Below are 27883 nucleotides of genomic sequence, written 5' to 3' on the forward strand. Positions count from 1 at the left end.
CAACAACCAGCATCAAGCAGCCTAAACCTAAAAACAACTTAAAAACAACAGTGCAGAGTCTCAGATAAGACAATGTTTTAAAATTTCGGTCTGCCCACCCAGAAGGTGCATCTTGGCCAATCCCAGGTGTTGCAGAGTTCTGGGGGAGCAGAGTCAGTCCCCTCCTGTCCACAGACAGGTGGGTACAGTTCCTGAATACGGTTACTCCAATAATCAAAGTATTTACAATTTAACAATTTCCTACCAAATTTTGCAATTTCGATAGTATCTTTAGCGTTCTGAAAGTGAAACAAGCAGAATGGCACTAAACATGATAGTGTTATCATGGATGATGGGATTATGTTAGTGGTACCTTTCTTGTCTTAAAGGCAGTGGAATAAAAGTATAACTAAAGTACATAACAACACATATTGTGATATATACACACACATACTAACATACAATATTAATTGTCCTTAGACAAAATCTAAAACTACATTTGTAATTTCATGGGTTTTACAGTCTTGATCTGACTGCAAACAGAAGGGGTCCATGCCATTTGAGGGTGTGTGTGTGTGTGTGTGTGTGTGTGTGTGTGTGTATGTGTGTGTGTGTGTGTGTGTGTGTGTGTGTGTGTGTGTGTGTCTATGTGTGTGTGTGTGTGTGTGTGTACTTCCTACTTTTACTCCACATTTCAGATTCTGATACTGTACTTTTTACTTAATTACGTTTCATCTGACAGCTGGTGTTTTATGTTTTATGTTCATTTATATTTCATCCTTTTTTCCTCTCCTTTAATTCTGTCCTTTCTTTACTTCTTCCAAGCATAAAAAACCCCCAAACTGGAGATATAAATTCTTAACCTGACAGTGAATTACTTTTCCTTTAAATGTTGGTATTTCTTTCTCTGTCATTTTACCTTTAAAGGGTTTCCTGTAGTTGGTATCTAAAAGCAGGTAGTCTGGAGCTAAAATAAAATGTATTAGGCTACATGAACTCAAGCTTTGCTAATAAATCAAATTTGGTCTTTTTGGTGACTGTAGGAGACCAGCAGAACAAAGGACCAAAGCATCCAGATAGTAGCAGACGAAAGCGACACACCAGTGTGACAACAGTGTAAGTGGACTGGTTGTTTTCATAAACAGTATACACTTTTAAAAAACAGTATTGAGCAGTACTAGTAACAAAATCATCTAAGCTCAAAAGTCCACTTACTGGCCTTTTCAAAGCATTCAGCTGCTTCTCACTGTCTTCATTCATGTAACAAGCTGGTTTAGGTGTAACTGAAGTGTGAAACTTCAGCTGCATGATAACAGGCGGTCGTATATTCAGTACAAAGGAAGACTGGAGTGGTGAATGACAGAACGTGTGAGTGTATGGAGGCAAAGAAAGGAGAATAAAGAAAAAATAATTTGAATTTTATGAGCCAATGGGCCTCAGGCAAGCAGCACTCGTACGAACAGATCTGTTCCTAAAAGACATGTACGAGTGTTTTCAGAGAATTTGTGACATTCACAGCAGCAGCTTCTACATTTCAGTTTCTAGGAAACTTCTCTCACAATGACAGCGGCCTTGTTGTCTCTCTGCAGCTGTCTGTTCAGCATCGTGTTGTGTTACAGCTGTAACATCACCTACTGTAGGCTGTAATATTCTCTCCTCTTATATCTCTGTGACAGTCACATGACGCCTCTTAGAAAAATGTTTTTAGTATCTAACTTCGTGTCAAAGTGTTCCCTCTTTATTTCTGTCACAGTACAGCGCTGCTCTGATGACATGTTGTTGTGTTAATATTTTCTAACTATTACAGGTCCTCTAATACTGACAATCCTAAATGTATCATGTATATAATGTTATATGTACATCTTATATACACACACACACACACACACACACACACACACATATATATAAACTGTGCAGCTTCCTCTCTACTGTGTGATTGATGGACATGTAATATGCACAGAGGTCACTAGAGGTCACTGTTGCATCACTTTTTACTCCCACCTGCATCCAGTTACACTAAGCACAGTAGTTCTGAATACTGTTTTTTCTGTTTCTGGAGTGTCTGATTCAGTTTCACTACACTTCAGAGGGAAACATTACATTTTTCATTTCACTGCATTTACCTGATGGCTGGACTTTGTGACTACAGATTCAGAGTTCACATCCACTAAATACAAGAAACCCCAAAGTCCCCGAAATGTGAGATATGACTCTACTTTTTGGGATTTTCTTAAGTCAGTGGTATTTTAATTTCATCATAAAGCATTCGGTGGTGATTACATTTCAGAGTTTTGATTCATGCACAGTTTGAGTTATACTGTGTCCACAGTGTTTTTTTATTTACAGACAGTCAAAACCAAATCAAGACAACTGATGAGCACAAAGAGCACGAACACATTAACATATAATTTGATTTCAAAAACATTAAAACAATAAAAATAATAACAATAAAATAATGATAATAATAATAATAAATAATAATAACGGAGAAGAGGTGGGTGATTGTGAAATCATATGGATGTTCAGCATTTGGCAAGAAAAACAAGTTGTTCTCATTTTTTATGGCTCTATAGCGCCTCCCTGAGGATAAAAGTGTTAATTGCAGATGCAGACGGTGGGATGAATCCCTCACAGACTGCAAACCTTTGCTCTTTATATCTCATTCATATTTCTAACACGGTTTCTTCCATGTCTTCTCTATAATTTTAATATGTTTATATATAATATAATCATAATATGATATAATCTGAGATAGTGGGAGAATATTGATGTTGAACAGAAGAGGCTCCAGAATGGAGCCTTGGGGAACTCCACGTCATTTTTGCTCAGACTTCAAAGGAATATCATCAGAGGTGAAGATCCCTGACAGAGGTCACGGGTCCCAGGTACACATCAGGCCAAACATCCAACCCCATCAAATGGCTGACAGGCAGGTAAAAGACCCATGAGTGTAGCTACTCTACCTTTCAGGAAGAGAAAACCTCAGGATGACAAGATGAGGAAAACCCTTGATGCACTCCATGTCTATCAGAGTTACACAAACATAAATCAACAAGACAAAACAAAAACATGGCTATAGTCAGATTTCTTTTAAATTAGCAAACATCTCAATCTTCATTAAATTAGCTATTAGCTGGGTATTATGTACAAATAAAATCTCAATCGCTAATTAAAATAAAAAGAAAAGGAATCAAGGGTTAACATTAAATCAGTGTGAAAGCTTTTAACTGGTACTGTGTAAATGTCATCTGAACTGCACCACTGCATATGAGTTATGAATACATTCATAACTCAATATCTTTCTTGACTGTACACAAAAATGAAGTTTTAAACACACTTTAATTTAGTTAAATTTTTGTTTATTTGGTATAAAGATAAGAGTGTAAGTAAAAACACGGGAAGAAATATACATTTACAAACAAATTCATAATTATGTTTTAATTCAGTAAAGCTACAGAAAACTAAAAATCATGGATCTGTTTCAGTTTTACATTCTGTTTCCTAGGAACCTACCTGTGGTAGGCTTATCTCAGACATTCAGCAACTTAAAAGTAAAAATGTCCTGACAGCTCTGATGGAGCTCAGGATTCATCCATTAGGGCTGCTTTATTACAATTCCACCATATAAACCTGGAATCTGTGTTTAACAGCTGAGTTGTGTAGATGTGCAGCAGAACACAGAATATTAATTACAGTCAGATCCTGACTGATTTGGTGTTAATGAAGTTACCACTGCTGTGCCAAGCATGAATGTGCACAGCCTCTCTCTCAGTTTGGAGACGCACTTATTATTTCAGCTGTTTGTTGCCCACAGCTGGCTGGATCATCAATACTGATGTTTTTGTGAAATCCTGGAGACGTTCAATGACAACTGAACAACATTATTGTATGATTCAGACATTAATCTAACACATTTCAGACCTGCCTGAGTCACATTAATAGATGTATTTTGACATTTGACATTTCAGTAGATTACGTTATAGATGCCAAATACTAGAGAAGTAAAAGAAGCAAAATACACGAAAGTTGGTTTTGCTCTGTGTGTGGCATCTCTGTTAATTAAAGACATGCAACATACGGATTTTATGCTCTCTGCAGCTTTAATTATATAGTGGCACGAGGCATCTTGTTGCCTTCCAGCGCTAGGTTGGCATTTCCTGAGGTGTGGATCCACAGGACTCCGGCGTCGTCTCCTTGCCCTCTAGCAGGGCGCGTGAGGTGAGGTGACTCGCCCTGGTAGCGTTCGACTCCCTGGAGATAGTTGTCGATGTCTGAATCTTGACTATCAGAGTCGAAGCATTCAACGTCGCTTGTGAGGGACTCGAGCTGTCAAGTGCGCAAGCGTTGGTGTCGATGTGGCGGCGGGCTGTCTGCAACATCAGAGACTCCAGAGTCACTCAGGTCACCAAGGCGATGAGGACGACTTCTTCCTCCTTCTGGTGGGGATGGAGTTCCGCTGAGACAGGGGTGTGAGCTCTGTGATGTGGTCAGCTCACTGGTCAAGGGGGGCCTGGAGGCATTCACGCCGCTCTCATCTGTGGAGTGATCCTCCCCCCTTCGATCTGAACACGAAGGGGTGTGGCTGAGGACTAAGAGGGGTGCACCATCGGAGTGAGGGGCACTTGCATCCATCGGGTGGGCTGATGGAGGCACTTGGCAGTCATCTGGACTATTGAAGTCGGGGACTGCATCACCAGGGGTCGCTAGGCTACCAGCTTGCATCTCCTGGTGGACTGGGGTCATCTGCTCCTTTGCCTGTAGGGCTTCTTGGGGCAGGCTTCGGCTGGTTGCGCCGGGAGAAGGGACCTCTTTGAGGTCAGGAACATCACTAGGTTCCTGGGTGGCCATGTCGACAATGGTGCTTGTCTGTCTGGTCTGGCCTTCTTCACGTCTGTCCTCTGGTCTCGTCTGAAGAGAGTGGATCTGCGCGCGCAGGGTTCTGTTTGCGTCCTGTAGCCAGATTATCTCAACACCTGAGCGTAGGCGGTCTTGACGCAGCCTGCGGTTCTCCTCCAGTACAGCCTGGTAGCTGTGTTGCAGCTGGCTCTGTTGTGCTTGGCTCTCTGCGGCTAGCAGCTGGGCTCTGCGCTGATGGAGGAGAAACATCTCGCCAAACAGGTCCGGGATGCTGCACCTGGGCTTCTCAGCCGGGTTGTAGGCGTACTCAACTAATTCCTGTAACAAATAATCACAGTCGCTAACTATATAGCAGTTGAGATTCTCTCGCTCCTCTCTGGAGAAGCGGAGGAGGGCAGTGACGACATCCTGCATGTCTTGGTCATCTGGCCTCTGGGGAGCTACGGCTCTGGCCACGTGAGGTACCTGGTGACTCAGTTTACTTGTAGTAAATGCACAGTACATGGTGGCTCTAACAATTGTTGTGGTAAAACTGCTAATGCTGCACAAATGCACAGGTGAGAGGCAGACCTGTGACTTACACGGTTGATTACTCAAAACTGCAACCTATCTTGTCCTGACAGGACCCTAATGGTGACTCTAGCACCTAGGTGAGTAACAACCAGTTAGTGTCTATGCTAATTACTCTACAACCTATCCTATGAAGGTGTTAGTGAGGTGGCTTCGGCACCTCTGGTGAGTAAAAGCTGGTTACTGTGTTGGAGGGGGGGTAAACAACTAGCATGCAAAATGCTAACAACTCTCTGCTAACACAACCACTAGTGCACACAGTACACAATACACAACCACACTGTATATGCCTGGCAGAGCACAAGAGAAGTCAAAATTTCAAAAAAATTGAAATTTTGGAAAAAATTATTAATAATGGATTATTGTGCATAAATATTGCAAAAGGGCTGATATCTCAGGAGCCTCACACAGGGCACCATTAATGTTGGGACGGGCAGTAGTGCATTTGGTTATTAGCAATAATTCATAATTATCTATGACAATTATGAAAATAATATATTATATTATTTGCAATAATTATCAATAATCAAGGATAATTAACTAATTATGACAAATAATAGAATTATTAATATGAATTAACAAATACGGGGCACCACCCAGAAACCGGGACCAATAACCAAACCAGGTAGTCTCATAAAAGGAGTTCACCTAGAATGTTAATATCTGAGAGATATAAACATTCGAGGGCGAACAAAGAAGGGTGAATTTGAGCTCTGACTCCTTCAATCAGCCACTTTTCACAATATTACACACAATAATGACAGAAGAACTTCTCTTTAAAGATATAACAGTGTTTATTAAACTTTGCAAAATAAACAAAGTTAGAGAAAGAAGAGAAAGGGAAGAAGGAGAGAAAGCGATTGTGAGAGGAAGAGAAGCGGTTCCTTTGTCGGACGGCAGTCTGTAACGTACGTTGTCTGGTTTCTGATCGACAAAGCAACTTACTTTCTCACTCACGATGGCACAAACACAGTAGTAGTCCCAAGCGGGACAAACACAAAACAGTCTAGCGTGGTGAACACATCTAAACAGGCAGCAAACTTAAAATACTCCTAAGAGTAAACAGAGAAAAATGGACGCGGTCAACAACACAACAAAACAACAGCAATAAAGCTAAAAAGCTAAATGCTAAACAACAGCAACTGATGCTGATAGGAACACACAACTAACACTGCCTCTGCCCAGACTTATGCCTCTTACTGGGTCACTTCAGAAAGCGAGCAGGGTGTGTGTGTAATCCGTCTTTATGTCCGGCTTTGTCCTGGGCTCGGATGCAGACGGTGGCCATTCTCGCACGGTTGGTGAAAAGCACGGCGGCTGGCTCTCAGCGGCGTGGCGGAGAGAACAGCAGAGTCGACTCGGTGAAGAAGCGTTTCTTCCGTCTCGAGGAAATTGAGGACGCTGGTGGCAGCAGCGAGGGGAGTCTTCGATGAGGGGAAAACATGTGATTGGGGTACCCCCTTTAGTCAGCTGACTCCAAGAGGAACAGCAGCTACTCCTAGCTCAGTGACATGGGAAAGGCGTGTGCTTCAGGGCACATTCAGTTTTTAAAGGGGCGGCGACATCATGGCTGCGTCATCAGGACGCTCCGCTGTGCAGGAGCATCTCCGCCAATGAGACTGTATGTTGACTGCTCCCTGCTGAGGTGTGAAAATCGTAAAGCATCCTTGGAAATGGAGTTTGCAATGGACTCCCATTGTCTGAAAGCAGCATTTTTGGCGCTATTCCTTTGTCTCGGGGAAAACAAAGGAATAAAGCACCTCGTGGTCAGGCCTCACAGGTTACATGTGGGCCTTCTCTGTGTGACCTCGTGGTTTGAGGCCCAACATCATTATCATCATCATCATCATCATCATCTTCACTCACTGTGTTAAATGGTTTTCAGGAGGAAGGAAGTCCACCTCCATCAGAGGTAAATCTACCAATCTATCAACAATTCCAGTTTCAGACCAATAATAATGATACAAATCTTGTAAATCACATGTGGATCCTCCTGTTTTCACCACTGTGAGACTGACTGACATGTGATCAGTACAGAGGTCACTAGAGGTCGCTGCTCCGTCACTTTTCACTCTGACATGCAAACAGTAGAGTTTAATCAGAAGGTTCTGACTTTGACTGTAGCTGCTCTATCAGCCCCGACTGAAAATGAGGTTTACATACTAATCAATTATTTGATCTTGCTGTTGTCATACATCCATCCATCGACTTGTTCTGTAATGTGTTCCATGTGAGATCACTGACTGAGGTTGTGTTTTTCTAAACAGGAGCAGACCCTTACACAGCAGCAACCGGGTTCATCAACGAGACGGTAAAAATTACTTTTTCATCAATTTCTGAGAAAGCTTCTTTCCGTCTGAGATTGTTTTTAACTTTTCTTTTGCTTGACTCACAATCTGTTATTTTCTCACCTTTTCCTACTTAGACAGATTATCCTTTGTGTTTAATAAATGCTGATGATTTCTATTGATTGATTTTATTACTGATGTCAGATGTTCTAGTCTTTGATTTAGTTGTTTTTGTTGATAATTTCCTCTGAATGATGACGGCTTTGATCAGTGATATAATTACTGTGTTAGATAGATGTGTATTGATAGTTGCATTCTAATGACTTCTTTCCATTTGTTGCAATACATAAAGAATAACTAAAATTTAGATAATAATAATAATAATAATAATAATAATAATAATAATAATAATTCTAAGTTAAACTTTGATGCTGTTTTGATTTTCATTTAAATAATACCTGTGATTGTATTTTATTACTCAGTTTATATTTTTCATGCTACATGCTGACTGTTCATTTTGAGTTGATTTAATGTATTTACATCTTGATTTGAACCGTTGAGGTTTTCCATTGTTTCAACTTTAATGATTGATTGATTCAACTTTGAGTGAAATTCTATACATCTAATGCTATTGATTAGTGTGATACTGCTTGATTTGACCTTTGACCTCACTAGAGTTTTGATATTCATTCATTGAGTTTGACTTCTGACATCACTTGAGCTAATGATAATGGCTAAGATTTTAATTTAGATTGATAAAATGATTGATTATCGCTCAGCTCTACATTGAGACTGATTTACTGATTGATTGGCTTAATGTGATTTTCAGTCTTATGAAATGTTTTCTTGATTATGATTTACATGATGATATTTTAGTATGAAAACTCAAGAACTTCTTACATGAACATTATTTCTGTATTAATGGAAATAATGATCCTTAAACTTGAGCATATAGATGTTTGTATTGTAATACGATACAGCTGCATCTTAAACGTTGCTCTGTGATTTTTAGAGAGCAGAGGGTTTTTGTAAATGGATGATAGTCAGACACTATAGTTATGCCCTTAATCTAAAGGCTGCAGTATTCATTACACAACATGAACATGATGGACAGAACAAACAGTTTGTCCTGATGGTGGCGCTAGAGGGACGGCCATGGGGTCACTCAAATCTAAAGGGTTGATCCTCTGGGGAGCAGGAATATCCACAGCAGGTTTCATTCCAATAGTTACTGCACTGGGCAGAGAAGTGTTGGATGGACAGACAGACTGATACTGAAATATGAAAACTTTACTCACAGTGTGATTTTCCATTGTAGGAGTAAAGAAGATGAATCAGTGGAGATGATTAGTGTTTAGCTGTCTCTCACTGAGAGACAGCTAAACACCTGGAGTCACCACAGTCACACCAACTTTTGTGGGCATGAAAATTAATAAATATTTTTAAAAAACAAAATCCAGGAAGTCTTGCTAAATATTTGTCCTTCAGTGTTGCAGACAACCATAAAAAAACACTAAGTCTTCATCAGGGTCGACAAACACTTAATCAGTCTGAATTAAAGCTGCAAGCAGCGACGAACGGGCCCTCGTGCCCCATGCACGTTGGGCTGTGACGTGGTCGGTGGGTCTGCACCTGGACTTCTTCATATGCAGGCGTTTTTTGGACAGTGCATGAAGTGGTGATTTGGAGCTAGAAAACATCTACAAAGTAACAAACACACCTGCGAAATAAAGGCATGTTGTAGTTTATGTTGTTGAGAACATACTACGTAATATCATGCAAACCTGATAATATTTGAGTTTTGGTTTGATCTCTCTACGACATTCCTACGGGCTGTGGTGGCCATTTTAGTTACATAGGTGGCGCTAGAGAGCACATTTTGGCACTTTGGGGGATAATTTTTACATTTTATCAAATTTTTCACCAGACGTGCCTAATTTGGTGACTTTTTGAACATGTTTAGGGGGTCAAATTTAGGTCTGAAGTGGCGTGATAATAAAAGAAAGAAAGAAAGAAAGAAAGAAAGAAAGAAACAGAAGAGACACAAGATCAGATACAAGATACAGTTTGAATTAAAGCTAATTAAAGCTGCAAGCAGCGTTGGTTGGGACCTTGCACTCTGGCCCGTCGATAACATAAATTTAAGGGTCGTGTTTTGGGGGTTTGAAAATATGGTCACCCTAAACTAAAGAGCACCTGTCACATGAGCCATCAGACCCATGCAGCGCATCCTCCTCCTGTTGTAAATAAATATTTAAATTAAAAGTAATTAAAGGTAAAATAGTGACAGTGTTTACTGTCCTCCCAAGAAAACTGACAGCATCACTTGTTTCAGCAAACACTGAAGAATGACTTATCATGAAATTGTGAAATAATCCAATTACATTTTTAACTCAATGAGTAATAAATCATGAGAACATTGGCTGTTATGTGCTTTCCAAAATTATTGTTTACAGCGTAAAATTACTTTGCAGGAAGCAGGAGGCTTTTCAAATGAAACAGAGGTAAATGAATACACTTAACCCTCAGGTTCAAGCTTAAGGACATTTTTTTGGGACACACTTGTTTGTCTCACTAAATTGTTTGGGGAAATCAATTAATCTATCAATCAATCAGTCCCTTTCATCAACAATCTGTCTATCCCTTTAACCTTCTTAATGTTTGTTTGGTCTCGATTCATTTCTCTGCTGATTATGATCACAGGATGTTTTATTTCAGCTCAACAAGAAAATGTTTCCAATCAGTATCACTCCTGTGCTGACCTGTATGAGGTCTAGAGATGTTTCAGTTTTTAATCATAGTCAGTTGATTGTTTTTACTGCAGTTATAATTTCATTAATTAAATTAGCATCTGAAAGATAGATTTAAAAAACTCAAAGTAAAGAAAAATATCATACTACTTCTTTATATACTGCTTTAAAAAATACAAACAAACAGAATGTCAGTTCTATTCTTATCTTCCTTTCCTCCGTCTTTTAATTGTGATTTAATAGTTTAGTTTTAAAATTGAACAAGAAAACTTGTTTTAAAAGGGTTTTTAAATTATATATATTATATAATATTAGAATGCCATTTCTATTCTATCACAAAGCCTTTTCTATCAACCAACAAACAGGACAGAGTCCATTCTGTGATTGGCTGTTGCTTTGGTCTGAATGAGTGAACAGCCAATCACATGACTGGTTCTGACCTGCACAAAAAATGACGTAAAAACTGCAGGGATAAAATGAAAATGACCTGGAATAAATGTACTTATGAAAAGAAATAACATTTCATAATAAAATGAAAATGTATTGAATTATTTAACAATTTCATGGTCATATTACATATTTATCTGTATTTATGTATATGATTATTTATTTCTGAATATCTTATTTTCAAATATTGAACCCTTTGGGTCTCCATACATTAGTAGTTTCTGTACCCCTTTGACTGGTTCTCAATTTTTATTTTTGCAGAGACTCATCCCACATAACAGAAATCCAGAAGTCTGATGATGCTTAAACTTCTACATGATAGATGCCTCTATAGTCAACAAATGTTATTGTTTTACTGCAAATATAATGTGTTCATCAGGAATTGAAAGATGTTTTCTATCAGCTGTTTCTCTGTTCACATTTAAATTAAATGTTTCCTCTTTCTCTGTAGAAATGTTCTCATGTCTGCATGTTTAATTTTAATTTTTTACTGTAATTAGTCTAGTCTTCATCTCTCAGATATACTGAACATGATAATCATGCAGGATGATTTTGAATTTTTGCACTGAGACATTTTAATGTGTAAATATAAATTTGTCAGCGCTGTCTGGTGGAAAAACTCTGTAAATGAAGAACTGTTACCAAATGAACTTTGACATGTTTTGTTATGTATTAACCATTATATTGATTATATATTGATTACTTTCCTGTTAAACAGAATGTAAAACTGATACAGTAACAAATTCATGATTTTTAGTTTTCTGTAGCTTTTATGAATCAAAAAAATATTATTTTTTGTTTGTAAATGTATATTTCTTTCTGTGTTTTTACTCTTATTATCATACAAAATAAACAAAACTTCCATTAAACTTAAAGACAAACTGTTTCTTTCTGTGTCTGACTCTCAGCTGCAGTGGTGCTAAATAACTCACCATTTGTATTCAGTACAATTTAGAGATACTGGCACTTTAAGTTTCACAATTTTTTATATTTTAGACTTAACTTTTACATCTTTGAAAAAGGAGAAGTGCAGTGATCACTTTACACCATGTATTATCCTACAAATAAAAAGAAGAAATTACATTCAATGAAATAGAAATTAAAGTCTGTTTAAAACTGATTTTTTTTAATTATTGAGTTAGGTCTCAGATGGACCAAAGTTCTCACAGAAATTTTTCCCGTCCATGATGGACCTGCTTCCAGCTGTATAAGGCGCTGATTCTGTTAGAAAAACACAACTTCAGTCAGACATCAACTATGAAGTTACAGCAGCATCATGACCAATGGCTTTGATTGATAGTCAGATCAATTAATTGATTAGTATGTAAACCTCACTTACAGTCGGGGCTGATAGAGCAGCTACAGTCAAAGTCAGAACCTCCTGATTAAACTCTACTGTTTGCATGTCAGAGTGAAAAGTGACAGAGCAGCGACCTCTAGTGACCTCTGTACTGATCACATGTCAGTCAGTCTCACAGTGGTGAAAACAGAAGGATCCACATGTGATTTACAAGATTTGTATCATTATTATTGGTCTGAAACTGGAATTGCTGATAGATTGATAGATTTACCTCTGATGGAGGTGGACTTCCTTCCTCCTGAAAACCATTTAACACAGTGAGTGAAGATGATGATGATGATGACGATAATGATGTTGGGCCTCAAACCACGAAGTCACACAGAGAAGGCCCACATGTAACCTGTGAGGCCTGACCACGAGGTGCTTTATTCCTTTGTTTTCCCCGAGACAAAGGAATAGCGCCAAAAATGCTGCTTTCAGACAATGGGAGTCCATTGCAAACTCCATTTCCAAGGATGCTTTGTGATTTTCACACCTCAGCAGGGAGCAGTCAACATACAGTCTCTCTTGGCGGAGATGCTCCTGCACAGCGGAGCGTCCTGATGACGCAGCCATGATGTCACCGCCCCTTTAAAAACTGAACATGCCCTGAAGCACACGCCTTTCCCATGTCACTGAGCTAGGAGTAGCTGCTGTTCCTCTTGGAGTCAGCTGACTAAAGGGGGTACCCCAATCACATGTTTTCCCCTCATCGAAGACTCCCCTCGCCGGACGAGACGAGACTTCGCCCGTGTTCACCCGAACACATTCCCGAGAGAGACCGCTGCTGCAACCAGCGTCCTCAAATTCCCTCGAGACGGAAGTAACCGATTTACCTCTGATGGAGGTGGACTTCCTTCCTCCTGAAAACCATTTAACACAGTGAGTGATGACAGAAACACATTTAGAGAGAAAACATGAAATTGTTGTAACATGATCCTTGTTTTATATTTTTCTGCTCTCTGTCATTTGTACCATGTGTGTTCTGTTACAGCTCTGTGAAAAACAGTAATTAATGTGTTTTAAACACTATATAGACAACAAATAAACAAATAACAAATAAATAAATAAATATAAAGCCCCACCTCAAACAAAACATGACAGGGTCAGTGCTGCGGGGTTTTATGCATGTTTTAATTATTTCTTGTTTGCAAGTTTTAGATTATTTATTGTGTGTTCTATTGCATTTTATTGTGTTTTTTGATAACCCTTTTCATCAGTTCTTGCTTCATTGGATTGTTGTGTTTTTATGGTATTGTGTTATAGCATGCAGTAGTGTTTTGTCGGAGACAGGCACTGACCTCTGTTAAAAATGGAGAGCGTAGCAGCACAGAGACTCAGGCAGGAGAGAAGGAATCACAGCAGGGAACCACCAAGAGCCTGACACAGAACAGCAAGGCCTTCTCCCCTGAACCACAAGACCAGAAGACAACCCACCACAGGAGCCAAAGGCGCAGCAGCCTATGATCACTTAGCGTGAATACTCCAGCCCGGCGCTGCCACCCAGGAAAACTGTATGTATTTATCTCCATTGTTTTGCAGCAGACACTGGCAGGGCCAGCTGTGGGGCCAGGCAAGTGGTGGCAAATCAGGGTTGGTGTGTCTGCAGGATACTGGTGGTTATTTCCTGTTTCCCCCAGGACAGAGCACCAGTTAAACAGGAGCCAGGAACAGCCGTGTGTAAGAGGAGGGACTACACACCAAGGACGTCAGCTGCTGGCATTCCTGTTGTACTAGTGGCTCCACAGACTGAGAGACACTGACAGTATTGGACTTTTAACAGAGTTCCCATTCACATTCATAACCTGCGTAATTTCCATGTCTCCATAAGACGTTACCAGAAGCTGGACAGACTATTTCAGGTAGTTGAAACATACATCCATGCAAGCAGCAGCAACATGACAGTATTAATCTGCAGTAACTTAATGCGGCTCCAATACGGCTGAAAGTGATCAGGAAATGATCAAATAAAGGAAATACTTGAAAGTACAAACAGGGAGACAGGAGAGAAACTAAACCTCAAACTACAGAGATTCAAGTTGGCGAGATGTTACCCGAGGAAGTTGTTTGGAGGTGGGTTAGGCATGCTTTGACCCAACTCCGGAGATGGTCCAACTCTGGCGCCACTCAGCACAACTAGGCACGGTAAAACTGGTAATGGAAACAGAAATCACCACGGCATGGTCACACTGGGTGCAGCTAAAAGTGCCTAAAAGAAAAACGTATGTGGAGCATGTGATGTCAGCCTGAAGCCTGGCGCTGATGGTCTGGTGGAGGTGGGGTTGATAGATGCCAGTTATGTCGTGGAGGAAGACAAAGTGTTTGTAGTGCTGAAGCTGGCTGATCAACTAGACCTGACCCAGGATGAGCAAGGTCAGTTAGCAGCTCTGCTGCGCAAGTGGGAGGAAGGATTTCTTTGCCCACAAGGAAGACTTTTGGGGTTGAAACACTGCATAGGCTACTCAACAGGTGATGCAGCCCCCTTATCCAAAAGGTGGCCCAAGGTGGCGTTGTCGGCATTTAAAATTTTAGGCTATGCTATATATATGCACCGTACTGGTTGATGAAAGCGAGTCCAATTCAGAAAATATGAACCACAACAGAAACGTCTTAAAAAATGTTATTACAAAAAACCAAAGCAACAAAAAAATCCCAGTCTGTGTCCAATCATCAACTTTATGATTACAGACTACAGCTGACTATAAATACAGTAGGTCTGTTTTTACGGCATGTCTGATGAACCTGGATGTCCGGCCAAAAGAAGCGCCCCCTGTTTAGAGAAAACACGATTTTAAATGGAACATAATTTTTTAATCTGAGGACAGAATATGCATGGAGCTTATATTTGGTATATAGGCTCAGACACAGAGTGATTAAACATAATCTCTGATCTGTTCTTTAGGTCTCCTAGGTCTCACTGTGTGCACATCAGAGTGAAAACTGATGGAGCAACGACCTCTAGTGACCTTTGTATTGATCACATGACAGTCAGTCTCACAATGGTGAAGAAACTGCAGGATCCAAAAGATTTGTAATTTATAGTGTTAGACAAGTTAGTTTAGTATTAGCGACAGGTTGATCTGAAACTGGAGTCACACAGTCAGACAAACATATAAATAGAAACATGTAGGTGTTATTTACCTCTGACCCTGGTTGTCCACCTGGTGTTCCTGCTCCCTGCTAAGAATCATATACAGTTAGTGACAGTTTCATTTAAAACAAAAATGAACTGTTGCAAACATAACATCTTGCAGGATAAATAAAAAAAAACATTAATATAATAAACACTAATATTTATTATTTTATTTTAATATAACACCATAATTCAAGGCTGCAGCAGATTTATACTTTGTCATTAAGAGCAAAACAGCCTCTGCTGGTGAGACACTGACACTCAGAGAATCTTAAAAAATACAGATGAAAATGACAAAGAAAGTCAAATAGAAAGCTCAAGATGAAGCAAACAGGTGTTGATGATTTACCTGGGCTCCTGCTGCTCCTGCTGCTCCTGCTGCTCCTGCTGCTCCTGCTGCTTGTTGAGGAGTTTCAGGTTTCATCAGCTCCTCAGCAACATCAAAACACTCGTTCAATTTTTTCTCATCCAAATAGACTGTGACTTTTTCAGTCAAGTCGTCTTTAATTTGTCTCCTAAAACTCTGTTTCAGTACATTTTTCTCTCCTCTTTTTGCAAACGAGAGGCAAAAATCTTTCTCATTGATTCACCATTCTCAGATTTGAAAAGTCATCCTGAAGTCAATGATAACCTCATACGTTCAACAACACAACTTGCACTAAAGAGTTCAGGCATCCCTGTTCAGCACAGACCTTTAATGGGGCATTTGAAGTGACATATTACTTGTGCCAGCAGTTGTTTACATGCTGAAATGTCCATGTGGCTTGATGTATGTGAGGAAGACAAAACGACAATTGTAAATTCAGATTTCAGAACATAAAAACACTATTAGAGACACAATCTAACTTCTTTAGCACAACATTTTCTACAGCACAGACACAATTTCTGGTCTTCACTATCAAGGCTTTGAGAAAGTGAACAGCAATAAGTGAGGTGGCTTCTGGATCTGCTGCTTTTGAAATGTGAAGCATTTTGGAAAAATAGATTAAACACACCACATAGACTTCAGTGACTTGAGGAGTTTCCTTACAAACTCAATCTAACTGTTATTATTAAGCTTTCATACAATTTATTGGAAATGAAACTGGAATTTGGATGATTTGTTTTGATTTAACCACAAGATGATGCCACAGTGTGTAAAGCAATCCCAGGTAGCGCTACAGGTGACAAGTCTCTTATTTGTCTCTTAACTGTGTCCACGTTTCCCTCACTTGCATCTTTTCCTTTCATCTTAGCCCCTCCCACCGCGGGTGCATGGAGAGACACAAGGAAACCATGTGAGGAGAGAGGAATTAGAGAAATTAGGCTTTAGGTCCTTTATTGAAAAGGTCGTCCTTTATTCAAGGGCATCATACTGTTAGGTGTTCTTAGAATATGTGAGGGGGACACTCAAATTCCTGAAAGTCATTGTCAGCATGAGTGCAGGGTGGGAAAATAAAGACTCTTCAGTCAAGATCTCTGTGTGCCACAAATGAAAGTTTATTGAAGCTCCAAGGGAAGATGGAAAAGCATCACTCTACACATCAAAGTTGGCTTTCAGTTCTCCCAACTCTGGGTTGGGAGCTGTATCAATAAAAGCCTTTTGCCCAGAGATGCCCCTACATCACCGGTTACTCCTTACTTGGACATTAAAGATAAGATGTTTCAACCACGAGGTATTACCTTGAAACTCTTGCACCAATCAAAACTGTTACTTTCTGAAGGGCTCACTCCTCATGCCTAAACCAAACCAACCAAACCAACGAAGGCAACGAGTACTAGCCAATCAGAGGCAGAGAAGGGTGGGTCTTGACTTTTCCATCCTAGGGAAAAAAATTGGCCACATTCTACGGCTTGGTGAAACTAAAATTGGGGTTGAAAGGGACAAGATTCGTCACTGTGGAAGAAATGCAGGAGGCTCTGAACACACTGACAAAAGATAACTACACAAAATGTCTCTAGGAATGGGAGAAGAGATGTGTGTCACATCTCACGGAGACTTTGAAGAGGATAAGAGGGAATAATACTGAATAATTTATTATGAGAAATATGGCTGTTATTGACTGTGACCCCAAAACAAAACATCTGAACTGTCATGACCCCTCCTCTGTGACATCTGCCTGCCTGCTGTGAGTGTGTTTTTGTTATTTTCAGCCTTTTTAGTATGAGTGCTGTGTACTTGATGTATTTTGGTTTTATCTGTCTGTTAGTTCCCTTTACCCCCTTGCTCTCTCTCTCTCTCTTTCTCTCTCTCTTTGCACACCTGCCCATCATCTGGAATCAATACACCTATCAAGCCATCACCATTTCCGTACAAGAACCCTGCACTGACAGCCAGTCCCAACAGGACTGTTGTTTCATTCACAACCTGCCAGCCAGCTGTGAGCTGTGAAGGTGTTTCTATCATAAAGCCTTAGGAAATTGCAAATTATTTTAACAATTTTTTCATTAACAAAATTGAACGATTAAGAGCTAGCATGGCTCCACCGCATAGCTCTCTGTCATATGCTTTGATTAAGAACAATATTATGAAGGAGAAGCAGTGCACATTTGAGTTCAAACAAGTACATGTAGATATGGTTAAAAACACCTTTCTAATGATATATCTCCATGTATTGACAATATGGATAGCAAACTACTCAAAGCTGCAGCCAGTGTTATGACCCTTGGTCATTATTGTGTTTTTTGCCCCTGCTGGCCATCTGTATTTCTATTTTGACAATAACTGCTCTCTCTCTTCCTTACCCCTCTAGTGTGTGCATGTCTGATTATGTGCAGGTGGTGCTCCCTGATTGGCCTGGGTGCCGGGACAGCTGATTGGCCAGAACGGATGATTTAAACACCAGCTGATGCCGACTCCCGCTCTCTCTCTCTCTCTCTCTCCCATGTCCAGCAATGGAGGCCCATCCTACTAGTTGTGTGTGTGTGTGTGTGTGTGTGTGTGTGTGTGTGTGTGTGTGTGTGTGTGTGTGTGTGTGTGTGTGTGTGTGTGTGTGTGTGTGTCAGTCATGTATAGGAGTGGTAAAGTGCTGCAGATTCAATGTTGTACATTGTAAATATTTGCACAAACTGAGGTAGCAGTTTAATTCGCAGGAGTGAGAAGCCCTTTTTTTGTGTGAGCCTTTTTTCTCCTGTTTTTCTTGAGGAGAGTTAGGTTATGCCTTGTCTTTTGTTTCTATTTTTGTTTTTCGATAGGGAAGTTTAGGGTGGGGGTTTAGTTTAGTTTCGGTTGTTGTTTTTGGCATTGCTCAGCTCCGAAGTTCTGCAAAATAAACTGCCACAGTGAACTTTGATGGTTGTCGGGCTGACCGTTCTTGGGCCTGGGAAGTGCGGGGGCTCTAAACATGTTATGTCCAGGTTTCCCCTAGACTAGGGACGTAATACCAGATATTTATCTATCCCTATATGTCATATTTTTAACAGATGTTTGACAAGCTCTGTGCCCTGCACTATGGAAAGAATCTAAAGTCATATAATTGCCAAAAGATAAAGTGGGCTGCATTCTGTTGGGCCAATTAGTCTACTCAGCAAAATATTGGAGAGGATCATTTACAACATGCATACACAGCTGGTCACTAAACTAACTCTGCTATAGTTCACATGACCTCAGGATTCCCTCTGCCAAGCCTCCTCCCGGAGTCCTCTCCCCAACCTCAGCCCAAACACCACCCAGCCACCATCTCACCATCCCTGCCTGTCTTAATAAAACACTTGTTTTTTTCACCTTGCCTGCTTGTCTAGCATCTGAATGTGGGTTCAGCCTTAATACATGACAGTAAGCATATCCAAGCATAGCCAGACTCTGCGGGACGTAATGGACAGCCTCCGCAAGCTCTGTAGGAACGTGTCCAGCATCCAGAGTAGACTAAACCCATATGCTAGCTCCACTCCCAGTCCACTGATCCCAGCTGCTCCAACTCCACCGTCTGTTAGGGAACCACAGGTTTCCTCTCCTAAATGGTATGATGGAAATTTGAGATTATGTCAATAATTCCTAATTCAAAGTGATCTTGTTTTCCAACAGCAGCAGTCTTACTCCATGATAAAATGCTTTCCTCATGGGCCTCCTCTGGGGAAACGCCCTGACCTGTGCGACATTACTTTGGAGATTTGTAAGGTGACTGACCATCCAGTAGGGGTTAGGGATGCTTCCAAGAGACTTTCCTCCCTCTACCAAGGTCTCCAGAGTGTTGCAGAATACGCCATGGAGTTCCGAAAGGTGTCAGCAGAAAGTGGAGGGAATGAGGAGTCACTCCAACCTGTATTTTTCCCTTGTCTGATTTAATTAAAGACAAATTAGTATCTTGTCCATTTGTGTGGATAACCGCCTCCATGAGCAGAAAAGAGAGAAGCAAGCGCTGCTTCCCCAGTGATTCTCCCTCTCAGTGAGCTTTTTGTGGTCAGTGTGTGAAACAGACAGCGTTTTTATACACAGAAAAGTCACTAGTTTGTACGAAGAGGACAAAAAATACAGATCTTCAGATTCAGAACTTGTTTCTGTTTGTTTCTGCTGACTGCAAACTTCAAACTTATTTCTGATGACTGTAAACTTCAAACTTGTTGTTTCCGCTGACTTCAAACTTCAAACTTATTTCTGATGACTGCAAACTTGAAACTTGTTGTTTCTGCTGACTGCAAACTTCAGGAAAGTTCAGGAAAGTTTGCAGTCAGCAGTTGTGATAAAGTCTCAGTGACAGCCAAGATATCTGTCACTGCACTAACTTTTTTTTTGATTGCTTCCTTCAATTAGTTTGATTTATGAATAAAAATATATATAATATTAAAAATATATCAGTAACAGTTGTCTTGAATACCCTCCCCATATTTATTATTTATAAACTGTATATAGATATTTGTTAAATGGTTATAACTCTTGTTGGCACCCAGACGTGTTTGCTGCTGTATAAATGGATAATGAATGACAACATAGTAAAACTCAGTTATAATAATATAAAATATGTCTTCATAGGAGAAGTTATAATAAGTACTGAGACTTAATAAAATGTCTTTATACCTCATAACTATATATTTTTTTTGTTACCAATTGTTTTTATTGCCAAAGAAAAAACATAACAGAATTTGTTACAATAACAACACAAAATAACAAAGTAAAATAACATAATATATCCCACTATAACGTGAAGGGGGCAACAGATTTGAAACATTCCAGTAAAGTCCATACTAATAATGATCTGTCACAACACAATTGACAATAAAGCAGACAATTTTAAGGATTCTTCAAGCAATTAAGATTAACTAAAGTTGCGTTCATTTTCTCAAATGCATAAAAATTTCTTAATTCACTATTTATTTTTTTCGGGTTTGGAAACAATATCATACGAGTGACTAAACTTGATAGTGGAAATAGTAGAGAATTTGTCATCATGTCTCAATCTCTGAGCAAGAAGATGAAAATAATAATTTCTTCTAGTTTTATGAATGAGAAATTCGGCTCTACGTCTAAGAAGAGAATCTAATTCTATACGTCTTACCTGAATATCTTGGTCTCTAATCTCACAAAATGTTTACGGTTGTTGCTTTTCCAATTCAAAAAGCTTTGATTCCAATTCATGAATTTTACTAAATTGAGTTTTATTAAGATGAGAAGCAAAAGATATGGTAATGTTCCTAATGCACCCCCTTAATGCGTACCAAAATATCCGAGGATCATCCACAGTACCAGCATTCTCAGACACAAATTTGTCAAGTTCACACCTGAAATATTTACAATAATCAGTATTTTTTGAAAGAGTGATGTTGAATTGCCAGCGCGATGCTTTACCGGGTGAATTTCATAAAATAAATTTAACCAATAGGATAGAATAGTCAGACAAAGGAGAGGGAAGCATTGTTGCATCATATATTTCAGAGATTCCTGAGGAGATAAAAATATAGTCAATGCGTGAGTAGGATCTCTGTCTATTAGAGAAAAAGCTATACTGCCTAGCTGAAGGGTTAACCACTATATATGCATCTAGGAAATTAAATTCTGATATCATATGTGACAAAGAGGTTGAAGCTGATATTTGAGAATGAGAACGATGATCCTGTAAGACTGAGCAATCTAAATTAGGATCTAAGGCAGCATTCATATCCCCTCCTAAGATTAAAGCAAAATCCTGGAGTTCTGAAAGTATCCCACATAGGTTATGAAAAAATTTGTGGTCAAATTTGTTAGGGGCGTAAACAGATAACTATATATTAAATGTTTATATGGTGCTCATGAATTGGGTAAAGTGATTATCCTTATGTTCAGTCAGCAGCTTCATCATGAAACCACTGATCCACACAAATTAATATTACACTCGTTGTGTTCATATATATTAGACTGTGTGTACGTATTTATTTAATCTTCATTGTTGGACATCTCCTGGGATATTATACAGTATGTAAAGATTTATATGAGGTCAATATATTGTGCTGTGAGATGCTGATGTGTTTACATACTGTAACGTTTGGTTTGTTGGTGTTTAACGTGTCTGAATAATTCCACAGAGGTCATATGGGTCATATAATGGATCAAAAATGAAATTATTCATTAATGTACCCTTAAACACCATCATCATCATTATCATCATCATTTTGCAAACACGGACAGAGAGAGAGAGAGAGAGAGAGAGAGATAGAAAGAGGAAGAGGAAGGAATGTTAATTTAAATGATCGTCAGCTTCCTCATTGATCAGACAGACATATAGAGGCAGTTCTCTGACAGTTTGATGATTTTCTGCATCAGGATCAAACTCAGAATGAATATCCGCCATGTTCTGTTCTTCTGCTTCTTATCAGGTGAGGACTGATTACCTGACTGTGTCTGTAAAGCTGCAGCACAAACTGCTTCTGGACATTCATTGTGTTCATTTTAACAAATGTCAGATTTGTATCACACAAGTTTTCATGTTGCTGTCATGTTAATTAGTTTTCCTGTTGTTCTCTAAATTATTCTGTTACTAATTACAACATCTCTATAATCTAATCTTGTAATTTAACTAAACTAAATGTAATTTAACAAAACATATGAACCATCCATCATGAATATTTGTTGCTCATTAATGTGTTTGATATTAGAAAGTATGAAAGAAAAACATTGAAAAACAGACGTTACACAGAGACACTGTGACTACAACTGCAGATACAAGTAGAACAACAGCAACTGCTGTACAGTCAGTGAAAACTTTGCTAATGGCTGCCTCTGTATCATCTCTGCTTCTCTGTGAACTGATGGATTAGCCCTCATTAATCTGCAGTCTGTTTACAGTAAGTCTACAATACACAAAGTATTGATCATCAGTATTCACTGTTCATCTTTCCAACAGCACTGCAGGATGGAAACACTGGACTCGTCAATGCAATAAACCTTTTTGCTGGAGCTGAAGGAGGACGTGGTTCAATTATTTGCTACTTGACTTCATCTGGAAGCACCAAGTTCTTCTGTAAAGGAGAATGTAAAGAAGAAGACATTCTCATTAAAACAGATGATGTCACAGCTCAGAGTGGCAGATACAACATCAGATATGAAGACGGATCTTCTGGAAGAAGAACTGTGACTGTGACCTTCACACAGCTGACCAAGTCAGACTCAGGACGGTACAGATGTGGTTTGGGTGGATCTTCGGTCCCAGATTCTTACACTGACTTTGACATCACAGTTATAGATGGTGAGTTTCTACTGAAAGTCATAAAACCTGATATATTTACTATGTTCATCCCATTTAATGATTCTGAAGCTTAAGAATAAATGAAGTCAGATAGAATTTAATTAAATTGTTGAAGAATGTGAGACGTTTATGATATATTGACTCAGTGTATCAATGTTGGATGAAATCATTACTCCAGCAGTCAGACTGGTTGAACTGGGCAGCTCCCAGTGTGACTCTGTGGATCTGTGTAAATGTGAAGCAGGAAATATTGTGATCAGACTGCAGCATCTTACAGGAAGTACAGACAGTAACTGTTGATTGCTCATCTTTTCAGCGGCAACGTTGGGTCAAAACACCAGTTTCTCCCGTGCAGAAACTGTGGGAGGAAGTGTCACACAAGGATGCAGCAATACTGTCTATGGAAGCAGGAAGTTCTTCTGTAAGGATGAATGTAAAAAAGAAGAAGACATCCTGGTTGAAACAGAAGAGAACAGAGCTCAGAATGGCAGATACAACATTGAATATAGAGAAGGATCTCTATTTGGACTCTATGTGACCTTCACACAGCTGAAGAAGTCAGACACAGGACGGTACAGCTGTGGTTACGGCAGAGCTTTGTCTCCAGATTCATCCTACACGTTCCAGATCATTGTTGTATATGGTGAGTTTTATATTTCATTTTCTGTCCACATTCTGGTCAATGAATATCAATTGTTAGATGGTTAAATTATGAAAAGTTGTCATTTTTTCATTTAAAATAAGAAAGAATGAACTTTGGGGGTGACCTGATAGCTGAGTGGTTATCACATGGACACTAACGCCCTGAGCAGCGAGTCCTCAGTTTGATTCCCAGCTGGCCGAACTGTCTGCTGCTGTCATATCTCCCCACATGTCCTGTCTCTCTCCACTATCACTATCAAATAAAGCCACAAAATGTCCAAACAATAATCTTAAAAAAATATGTTTTTTTGGGTCACAGCCAGAAGTTGATTTGTGACAACAAGAGGAGTGCTGAGGTTGGCAGAGTCATACTAGTTGTCCAACCTGGAACCTTTTCTATATTTCTATTAATATTAGGTAACATAGAGAAGAACGGTTCCTCAGGTTCCTTAATGTTCAAGACATCATACTCTAAAATGTTTCTAAAGATGAAACTCATTTGTAGAGTCACAAAGTAATCTGATGTAAAATGTGTTGCCTTTATAATGTTAGTTTTTAAATTTACAACAATCAGTTTGTACGATTTTTAAAAACCTTTTCAGACATTTGTGCTTTTATGTTTAATGTCAGAAAATCAACCTGTGGATGTTATTTTCTTACTCTTCTGTAATCAAAAATCAAATAACAAGACTTAATAATAATAGAACGAACTCACATAAAATAATCTTAATCATTTACTTCATTAACATATTTAATGCTGCGTATTTCTTGTGTATGTGATGGATACTGTCAATATGATCTTTCTGTCTAGAGCAGCATCTCATTTCTCTGCATTATTGATTCAGTATCTGATTGTTTCAATGTGTTTTCATTGTTCACAGCTCCAACCACTTCAAAACCAAACCGGACTCTCCGACCTTTTCCAACATCAGTCCCATCAAACTCCACACCAACAACAGCACAGAGTTCAATCTCCAGTTCAGGAAGCTTCACACCTTCATCATCTTTCCCTGAAACCACAGAGCAGTTTACAGGTACAGGACAGTTCATATCTGTCCATCTGTCCATCACTGTCTCTCTGCAACAAAACATCCTCTTAAAACAGTCAAATTCAGCATAACAACGTTGTCTAATAAGAATAACAAGATGGTCCAACATGTGTTTCAGCACATAAGACAGTTCAGCACCTAGAAGAAAACATTTCACTTTCAATTTTACAATAAATTTCCTTGTTATCTTCACGTCTAATGTTTAAACACATCCTACATTTCTAATGATGTAAGATAATTATTAACATGTGATGTCAGCACATGACAAGTCAAGAAACATTCAGATCAAAGTCTGAGATGTTTTTTCAACAGGAAGATCTCATTTTTGATAAAGGTTTCCTGTGTAGTTTTCTCATAAACAAGGTTATATTTATATTCAGTGTTACTCACCAAAACATGCTGAGTGTATCCTTTAGGTCCATCATAAGTGTTGAATATGTTTCCTCAATCATAAAATATTTGCAAAGCTGATTATATTAAGTATTTTAAATCTTGCATTGCTTGTGGTCTTCTTCTCTCCTGCTTTTGTTGGTGCATTGCTGTGTTTCTGGGCAGGTTCCTGCATCCTGTAGATCAGTGGGATGATGTGAAACCACTGGCAGGATTGTGTATCACGTCAACCACGTGTGCACAACGTAGATCCACACAGAAATACAAGCTACTTGTGGTCAAAAACTCCACAGGGAACCTTTAAGCTTCTAATACAAGACAAAAGATCCCAGACTTTTAAACTTCTACATATCTCTCTCTTTCTTCCTTCCCAACCAGACTCCTATGTCCCTCAACCAAGTTACTTCTTGCCTCCGGCTATAATCGTGCCTGTGGTTGTTGTGCTGTTGGCTGTTGTTCTGCTGCTCCTCTACAAACTGAAGACGAGGAGGAACTCTGGTTTGAACACCAGAGGAACCTCAGACAGCAGAAACATGGTGGTGAATTTCTATAACAATGTATGTCTCATTCAATTCAATTCAAAAATTCTTTATTCATCCCTCAAGGGGGAAGCACATTTGCAAACAAGTACACATATACAATTCATTCACACACATTTAAAAATCTACAAAATACAAATATGACAATGTCAGAAAGAGTTTAAACACACAAGGAATAATGGCAGTGGCCCTTGTTAACATGTTAACTCTTACTGTTGGCAGACATTTTATTTTTGCAGTTAGGAACAAACAATCTCATGGCTGCAACTACTTCACTACTGTGTACAAAAGTATAATTAAATAAAATCACAGTTACTGTTAATAGACCTCTGGCCTGCCGAGTTGTTATCACTAAAATATCAACAAACAATTGAAGAACACAATATCTGGGCTGTTACCATGGTTACTGCTATATTTTAGATTTAATGTCATTCCTGTTTTATTTTCAGTTATCTGTCAGCAATGAGAAGCGTCCTTCTGTCAGCAATGAGAACCGTCCTCCAGTCTCCTCGTGTGAAGACAACATCTACCAGAGCCTGGATCCAGACAGCAGCGATCCGGACCAAAACTACTCTGCACTCGCAGCAAACAAATGATAATGTTTGGATTTGGATCTGGATTCTGTACTGTGCAGGTTAACATGTGCTGCAAAGTTCCAGTTTTTTCCACTTTCTTTCTTCTTTTTGTTTAATCAGCAGATATTAACTATAAACATGCTATTTTTCACCTCTATGCTGATGATACACAAGTGATCATGTTTCTTCTTACTTGCTTATTCTGAAATGTTCATTCTGTCTTCATAAATGTAGATGTTATTTGATATTGTTCTTCTACCCTTTGAGCCAAATCTGTCTCCTAGAAATTATGTTCATATTTGACTAAATTGAATATTACAGAGCATTTAAAAAGTATTCAGACTCTTTTTTCACATTTTGTGATGTTGCAGACTGATGCTAAAATCATTTAACCCTCCTATTGTGTTAGGGTCAAATTTAACTGGTTTTCATGTTTAGACGTGTGAAACATACTTTTAATTTTTCTGATCAAAACAAGTCTTCATTACATCTTCTACAATGGCCTACTGATTACATTTTCTTTTGTTAATGTACTTTAAATTTAATTGAATTTTAATTTTACAGCACAGACACTACTGAGCCTTTTTCACAATAACATCTGTACTGTCACTAAATCTCAATCTGTCATCAAACACAGTTCCCAAGTATTTGTACTCTGGACGAGTTCAACACTTACTGAAGTCAAGAATGATTGTTGGAACTGTCTGTGTGTTCTAGTGAGATTACTATTTCTTTTGTTTTGGACACATTTACATCCAAAAAAGATCTCAATCTTTAGACAGGACATGACTGCTGCTCCAGCAGCAATAAGAAGGTCTGTGTCCACCATAGTGAGTCATTTTACAGACAGTATGTGTGTACCGTATTTCCTCTAATAGTGGCTGGTGGTCAATTAAAAGCCGGGTGGATAAACTCCTGATGCCTGTTATATAATGTGCATGCCAGTTAAGCATAAATATAGTTACCTGGATGTAAGTCCAGTTCTATGAGTACATGCGTAGCCCTCTAGCCAACCAGCACAGAGAGGGGAGGGGGACAGGGGAAAATGCGACATCGTCTTATAAGGGGATAACAGCTCATATTTCAGTAATACTGATGGCAGCGACACAACATCAAGATGAGTTACCAAGGTAACCAGAGTAACTCGGCTAAACTGGTGAGCATAAATCTATGAGCATGCTAAAGCTAAGGGCCAGGTACCCTCAGTAGTTGAGGTAAATAACTATTAAATTACTATTAGGGGAAATACGGTAATTTGAAAGTGTCTGACTCTGGTGCCTCCTAGTGGTCGTATTGAAAAAGACATTTACACACAGAGAAGTTTAACATTTGATTCAAATTGTTCAGAACGCTGCAGCTTCTTAATCTGAGCTGCTCATTTTTGTACCTTTTCCTGTTTGACATCACATGTTGCATCACATGTTTTCTGACCTGTAATCATTATTTGTCACTTTATAATGTGATATTTATGAGAAGCTTTTAATGAGGTTTATCAAAACTACTTTACAGCAAGAGGTATGGCGATCCTGCCTTCTGTTGATATGCACCAAGGATTTGGAACATGCTCCCTCCTCATATTAGACAAGCGACCTCGGTTGACAGTTTTATGAAGCCTCTTACGAAAAAATCACATGTGAAATTCAGCCTTTCACATGTGAACTGAGACATTTCACATGTGATGTTGTGAT

General features: G+C 39.1%; 1 protein-coding gene and 1 long non-coding RNA gene across 2 annotated transcripts in view; both read left to right on the forward strand.

The window, feature by feature from the left end:
* LOC122981831 overlaps positions 1-11811 on the forward strand; it is an 83455-nt gene extending 71644 nt beyond the window's left edge. Inside the window, exons 3-4 of the long non-coding RNA XR_006403326.1 lie at positions 7677-7720; positions 11156-11811. This is a non-coding gene — a long non-coding RNA (uncharacterized LOC122981831). The remainder of the gene's footprint in view (positions 1-7676; positions 7721-11155) is intronic.
* Positions 11812-22015: 10204 nt separating this feature from the next.
* Positions 22016-26531, forward strand: LOC122981783 (polymeric immunoglobulin receptor-like). The gene is made up of 5 exons (XM_044350551.1): positions 22016-22131; positions 22659-23000; positions 23317-23643; positions 25460-25638; positions 26070-26531. The coding sequence occupies exons 1-5, from the start codon at positions 22062-22064 to the stop codon at positions 26214-26216; spliced, it is 1065 nt and encodes a 354-aa protein (XP_044206486.1). The 5' UTR covers positions 22016-22061; the 3' UTR covers positions 26217-26531.
* Positions 26532-27883: the final 1352 nt, after the last annotated feature.

This window comes from Thunnus albacares, chromosome 5, assembly GCF_914725855.1.
Source record: "Thunnus albacares chromosome 5, fThuAlb1.1, whole genome shotgun sequence".
Lineage (NCBI taxonomy): Eukaryota > Metazoa > Chordata > Actinopteri > Scombriformes > Scombridae > Thunnus > Thunnus albacares.

Bases quoted from the DNA above. Each gene is read 5' to 3' on its own strand.
- LOC122981783 (XM_044350551.1), top strand. From the start codon at position 22,062: ATGATTTTCTGCATCAGGATCAAACTCAGAATGAATATCCGCCATGTT. The intron at 22,132-22,658 runs GTGAGGACTGAT...TCTTTCCAACAG, and splicing joins GTTCTTCTGCTTCTTATCAG to CACTGCAGGATGGAAACACT. The intron at 23,644-25,459 runs GTGAGTTTTATA...CTTCCCAACCAG, and splicing joins CCAGATCATTGTTGTATATG to ACTCCTATGTCCCTCAACCA.